General features: G+C 56.0%; 2 protein-coding genes across 2 annotated transcripts; one reads left to right on the top strand and one right to left on the bottom strand.

The window, feature by feature from the left end:
* Positions 1–777: 777 nt before the first annotated feature.
* On the top strand, positions 778–4,023 carry BBA_00874 (FAD binding domain-containing protein; the record flags this gene model as incomplete). The annotated part of the gene is made up of 2 exons (XM_008595971.1): positions 778–834; positions 2,176–4,023. 2 exons carry the CDS (start codon positions 778–780, stop codon positions 4,021–4,023), a joined length of 1,905 nt encoding a protein of 634 aa, XP_008594193.1.
* Positions 4,024–4,643: 620 nt separating this feature from the next.
* BBA_00873 (phosphatidylserine decarboxylase) lies at positions 4,644–6,397 on the bottom strand (the record flags this gene model as incomplete). The annotated part of the gene is made up of 3 exons (XM_008595970.1): positions 4,644–5,796; positions 5,847–5,978; positions 6,036–6,397. 3 exons carry the CDS (start codon positions 6,395–6,397, stop codon positions 4,644–4,646), a joined length of 1,647 nt encoding a protein of 548 aa, XP_008594192.1.
* Positions 6,398–6,552: the final 155 nt, after the last annotated feature.

The raw sequence follows: 6,552 nt of genomic DNA, 5'->3' as shown, positions 1-6,552 counted from the left end.
CGAAGAGTGGGTGTGTGGCACGTGTACCTGGTGAGGAGGATGGTGGGTGGGCTGCCGTCCAAACGTCGTCTGCAGGGCGGCGCCTGTGCAGGCGGACTGTACTGATCAATAAAGATGCGCGAACAATCATCTCCATGCTTCCTTCATGGGCTGGCAGTATCGGAGCGCTAGAGTGAAGTCGAGTTTGGGGATTTGAAATTGGCCACCCGGATAAGCTCGGCAACTGGAAAGCATGTGTAGTAATAATCCGGTGCAAGCAATTACCTTACTGATAATGCGACGACAAGAGCATGCAGCCGCTTGGGCCAGGCCGATTCCGGCACACTACTTAATAATTATTATGACACCAGTGTTCTTTATAGCAGCGCATGACCTCGTACGATCCTGATTCAGAGCCCGGGATACTGGTATGTTTCACTCTGATCAATTAGAAGAAAAAAGAAAAGAAAAGAAAAGAAGCTGATCTATTGAAAATGGCATCCTGTGGTGTGCCCGCCCCTGTGTAACCTGAGTGTTGACAGTCTGGCCCAAATTATGGTTATCCCGACCTTTTGAATGGGGGGGGCCGGAGACAAGCCGAGACTCTGACCGCTGCCCGATTGTGGCAGCACAAAGAAGGATGCGCCATCTTATCAATCAGTGAGGGGTGGCCATTGCGTCGCTCGGGCGGTTTGTGAGACTGTCGACTGTGTCCAAGTTATGGATCATCACAAGTGGGTTGGTGATTAATTGGATTTTCGTTGTAAAGGAATGCTGTTTGATGCGCAATAAACCAGCATGCGTCAAAACAATTACCCCAAAGCGGACGCCAGACAGAGTCGGGTCACGCCCCTGGTCATGCTTTGCATATCATGACTGATTGATTACTGGCACAGCGCCCATGCAGACCTCGCACTGTGCACACCTTAGCAACTCCCCCAGCAGTTTATGGAGCACTAGCCCGGCCTGGGCAGAGGCAAAGCGAGCGCATTAGGTACGGGTACATATCCATAGTCTAGGGGTCTAGATTGATAAGAGGAGGGTAAACAAGGATAGCGCGAACTCCGGGCCAAGCCCAATATACTAATACGAACACGGACTGCCCCCCTAAGCAGGAGCAGGCGCGCAAGTCGGAGAGAAGGTGAGAACGTACCAGTATTTTATCACTGATCGATTGATAAGTCAAGAGTGTGAGACTTGATGACACGCTGTGGCGTGAATCGGTTACTCACAACATGCTGACGAAAGTCTTTGGGCCAGAAGCATCACAAAACGAGGAGCACACTTGCACGTTTTAAAAAAAAAAAGGGGGACACTAACACAAATGTTGGACGCCGCAGCGATGTTATCCCATCATTATTATATCATACTTGTAAAAAGACCAGTCAGCTGCCAGCACGGTCTTGCTCCTCTCCACCAGCCGGCGCCGGCTTCTGCAAGCCCAAGACCCGGCGGTGGCCCTTTTGTCAGTTCAGCACATTCTGGCGTTGGGGGCTAATAATAAATGTCTTCATTTGTCTGCTGTTTGTTAGTGGCCCACGAATCGTCAACTTCTCGCACTGTGCTGCTTCACGGAGCCTCCGTAGCCGGGGGCTTGTTACAGTATGCACCAAAGAATGGGCAACATGGTCCTCTCGGCTCCCCGGCAAGGCACATGCGTCAAGCTGCAGCCCAAGCAAAAATTCCTCTACTGGTAATTAGGTTTGCCTCTTCCCCGGCCCTTGCTCGCGCACTCCGCCGCCCACCAAAACGCCCAGGCAGGCCTCCTCCTCCTCCTTCCCAACGACGACCTCGGCGGCGACTCGCACTGTTCCGTTGAATTCCCTTTTCTCCCGGTGGGCGCCCGCCTCCTCCCACACACTCCACGACCTCCCAGACCACCACCTGTCCTTCATTAAATCTTGCTTTCCCGTCGTCCTCTTAATTGTATTCTACTCCTCTCGACCTTTCCTACAATCTACCAACTGATTTTTGCAGCCATCCTACAAATTACTTTGCAAACGGCTTCTGGTGCTCCATTCTGTTGCCTCCAGACGCGTCTAAATTCCACTTTACGCCACCCACCACACACACCATCCCACCATCCCAGCAAGGAAAAAATAGCCTGCTCGACAACCCTGGTGAACGACACCACTGGTCTGCCACACTCACATCACAACACGCTTGCGACTGCACCAACTGCCCATCATGGTCCAGTCGCCGCTTGCCACCGCGGCTACAAAGGCCCTCATTGCCTCTGCGGGCGATTGCGTCCCCTGCGAGCCCAGCAATGCCCCATCCATTGCCCCATCCTTGACCTTTTCTGACGAGTCGGACGATGCCGAGGAACCAGCTCGCCCCGAGAAGCCGCGACATCGCCGCGCTTCCACGCGGCTCATTGCCCAGAGCGCCCGTGACATCCAACGTATCACCGGTGAGACGACGGCTGAGTTTGTCGGTCGATGCTGTGGTGGCGGCTGTTGCTTAATGGGTAGCCAGCGTCCTGTCGGCGTCGATTACGAACCCCTCGTCCTGCCCGACAATGCAGCATTCAATTCTCTCGGTCTCAAGTTTCCCGAGGAGATTCCCACCAAGCTTACAGCTATTCTCGATCCACCAGCCAAGGTTGTCTCGTTCAAGTCGATTCCTCGCCCTCTTAGCAACCCTTCAGACTCGGGCATTTCCATGGGTCCCGATGGTGACACCTCCTCCATTGCCTCTGTCGGCAACACCTCGGAGCCCGTGAAGCTCAAGTCTCTTGACACTTCTATTCAACCCCCCAGATTTGTGCAACCACACCCTCCATATCACGTATACCCTGCCAAGATACATACTACTCGCGAGCTCACCAGGGATGGTGCTGAGAAGCGCACATACCACTTTGATTTGGATGTCACCAACTACCCCGACCAAGAGTCCAACGACTTCAAAGTCGGCGGTGCTATTGGAGTTCTTGCCCCCAATGACGATGCCGTTGTTGACGATGTCCTTGACCGCCTCATGGTCCCCCACTTCGTCCGCGACAAGCAGACTCTGATGACCACCACCTCCGGCCGCTGGCCCACTGTCTGGGGTGACGAGAAGCCTCGTGAACTTGTCACCACCCGCCGCGATGTTCTCAAGTGGTGCACCGACCTCCAGTCATACCCTCCCACCAAAAATGTATTCCGCGTCCTTGCCGAGCACGCCACTGATGAGGTAGAGAAGAAGGTCCTTCTGTTCCTCTGCTCCGCTCAGGGTCAGGGTACATTCTGCGATATCCGTACAGGTCCCCACGTTACCGTATCTCAGCTTCTCTATGCCTTCCCCAGCTCGCAGCCACCTTTGGACGAGCTTCTGTCCGTTCTGCAGCAGCTCATGCCTCGCTTCTATTCCCTCTCCAATGACCCTCACGACTCTTACCAGATCCGTGACCAGAAGCAGCACCGCTTGATTGAAATTGCCGTCACCGTTCATGAGACGAGTGACTGGCGCAAGGGTTCTCGAACTGGTCTCGGTTCTGGCTTTTTTGAGCGCCAGGCCCAGCGCTTTCTCCAGGCTCAAGCTGTCGGCGAGCCCAACCCCGAGGTTTACATTCCCATGTTCAAGGGACTCATGGCCAACCCACTTGCCAAGGAGTTCAACTCGGATGGTCCCATGCTCCTCATTGGCGCTGGCGTTGGCATCGCTCCCTTCCGTGGCTTCGTCCAGCGCCGCCTCAAGCAGGCCAACTGCGCCAACAAGGTCTGGGTCCTGCAGGGCATCCGTGATTCCCTGGTCGACGAAATCTACAGCGGCGAGTGGGGTGTGCACGAAGAAGAGGTCAAGCGTGTTGTGCAGAGCCGGCGTGGCGAAGGACGATATGTCCAAGAAGAGGTTCGCAACCAGGCTGACTTGGTCTGGTACATTGCCAACTCGGTTGATGGGCGTGTTTTTGTCTGCGGCAGCTCCCAGGGCATGGGTGAAGGTGTCGAGGAGGCACTCATCGATGTCGCCATGTCAAAGGGTAACCTGGAGCGCGACGAAGCCCGCAACTTCTGGGACCTGAAGAAGGAGGCAGGACAGTATATTGCCGAAACCTGGTAAAACTGGTTATCTCTCGTTTTATGTGTAAGAGTATTGCGTCCCTTTCTGTTCTCTCGCATGCTTGTTTCGTGTTCTTTTTTTTCTTTTTACATCATAAATACCTATTTCATGAAGCACTTCTTTTTCGGCCTGGGCGGGTTCTAGAAATAGGAGCACTGCGCAAGCATTTGGCTCACACATCAAGGGGGCAAAGAAAAGCAAGCCAGAGATTTTATGGAGGCACCATAGGCATCGGCGTTGGGTACTTTTGGAATGATCCAGTTTTTGGAGGGCATTCATCGGTTTTGGCTGTTTTGCTTTCTTCTGTGAACAGACAGACCACTCCTTGCTGTGGATTAGACTTGGAAGGGGGAATATTGTCAAGGGGACGGGGACAAGGGAATTTTGTCAGATATATAGGGGACCCTCACATATCAGCTGCGCGAGACTGAGTGGTAGAAGATGATTCATTGATCCCGAAAAGCGTGCCTCTACACAAGATGTTATGTCATGTGTAATAATGATAAGGTCCTCAGGTTTTTAATGCATCTATGAGCCTAGCTTCCCTTTCTAGCACTTTTCGATGCTTTTATGCCACAGCGTGGTCTACATGACATGCCAGCACGCTCATCATGTTGCCTCTACTCTTCATTCACGCGGCCTAGCGCCTGTCCCATCTTGACGGTCTGGCCCTTTTCGACCATCCACTCCCAGCCCTTCCTCTCGGCGCCGTCTGCTGCTGCTCCGGCGGACGAGGCTGTGGGCGCCTCAAAGACGAGAACAATGGTGCTGCCGAGCTGGAAGCCACCCATTTCCTCACCGCGGCGAAGAGCATGGCCATGAAGAACGGGGCTTGCGGCCTGGTAGGTGGCCTCTGCGAAGCCGGTATAGGGCTCGCCGCGGCGGGCGGCCTCATCAGCGGCGCGGTCGGCGGCGGTGTCGGTGGTGAGGCTGTTTGTGCGCAGCTCGCGGTCGAAGTTCACACGGATGGAGCCCACGTTGGTGGCGCCGACGGGGACGTAAGCGAAGAAGCCGTGGCGCCAGCGGCCGAGCAGGACGACGCGCTCGTTGAGTGTGAAGAGGCCTGGCAGCGTGCGCTGTAGGTACGGCGACACGCTGTAGAGCTCGCCAGCAAAGTGCCGCCGCCGCTCGACGACCCAGTTCACAGGCGAGTGGAAGCGATGGTAGTCGCCGGGCGCAAGGTAGATGACGGCGTAGTACAGCGACGTGGCTTTGTCGCGCGGCAGGACGTCGTACCACGCGCGCTCGCCGAGGGCCAGGTCGGCGCGGACCTCGGAGACGGCCGAGTATGAAGGCTGCGTCGACTGATCCTCGACAGCGCCAGCACGCTGCTGCTGCTGCTGCTGCTGCTGCTGCTGCTGCGCCGTCGCCGCGCCGTCGTCCTTTTGCCCGGACAAAAGGTCGGGTAGCGTGTACGAGATGCCGTTAACGCGGCCAAACTCCTCGTCCCTGCCGATGACGTCGTTGTCGCTACCAGAGTCGTGCTCGCGCTGTCGGGGCGTGCTGGTGCCGCTGCCGACCGGTGACGCGCTGGAGGTGCTGGGGCTCGGCGTGTGCTTGCCGAGTAGGGCGTCGACCGAGTATGTCATGCCTTTGACCTGCTCAATGTTGCCACCGTCAATTTGTCCAAACTGGAGGACCTTGCCGTCCGATGGCGACAGAAGCACCTGTGGATCGGGGTCGAGAGGTCGCGCACCGGGTTTCAGGGTGCGGTAGAAAAAGGCGGCAAGGTTTGGGTAGACATGGAGATCGGGCTCGGAAACTTCAGAAAGGCTACAGAATGATAAGCATTTGTTCCCGAGTATAGCCGCCATGCGACTTACTTGACTCCGAAGACCCAAGAATATAGTTTGAATCCAGGCACGCGTAGGTAGTATGGTATGGTCAATTCGTTGAACCTGCCCCAGAGGCGAGATATGGCCTTGAGAGGCAGAGTCGACATGACTTGGACTTGCCTAGGGTCTTAATGTTAGCCTTTGGTTTCGTATCTCAGAAAGTCGGCAGAAACACACCATGGTCCATCAGGTTGTATTCTTGGTCGGGGCTTTGGCTTGTCGCCGCCTTCTTGCTTCTCCCGCTCCCGCGCCTGGACCTTGTAGAACTGGACCAAGCCCAAAAATCCCACGCCGAGCCCGACAGGAATATGGTACCACGTGATCTTTGTGTTGCGGAGTGCATCACCCAGTCTTTGGGAGAACCGAGGGCGCTGGCCCGAGGGCCCTGACGAAAAGTCGCGTGCCGTGCTGGGTGTCCGCGGACGCAACGAGGCCGTCGAGGGCCGTCGCGATGCCGCGCTGGCGCATCGCCGCCGCAAAGGGCTCAAGGCGTGGCCCCTTACAAGGCGCGCCGTGCCGAAGCCGAGTGTCGCCGCCATTGCCACCAAACACAGCCACACCTTGGTGTTTGGTTTTTCCGTGGTTAGGGTGAGCATAGAAAGCTCCGCTGTTGTCAGTCGTGTGGGAGAAGTGGGCGAAGGCTTTCTAGTGCAGCGCAGTTACTCCCGCTGCTGGGGCCGGACGTCACCAGTCT

Source organism: Beauveria bassiana (genome assembly GCF_000280675.1).
Source record: "Beauveria bassiana ARSEF 2860 unplaced genomic scaffold BBA_S00002, whole genome shotgun sequence".
NCBI lineage: Eukaryota > Fungi > Ascomycota > Sordariomycetes > Hypocreales > Cordycipitaceae > Beauveria > Beauveria bassiana.
Note: the sequence above shows the minus strand (reverse complement) of the source record. Positions and strands in the feature narration are given on the sequence as shown.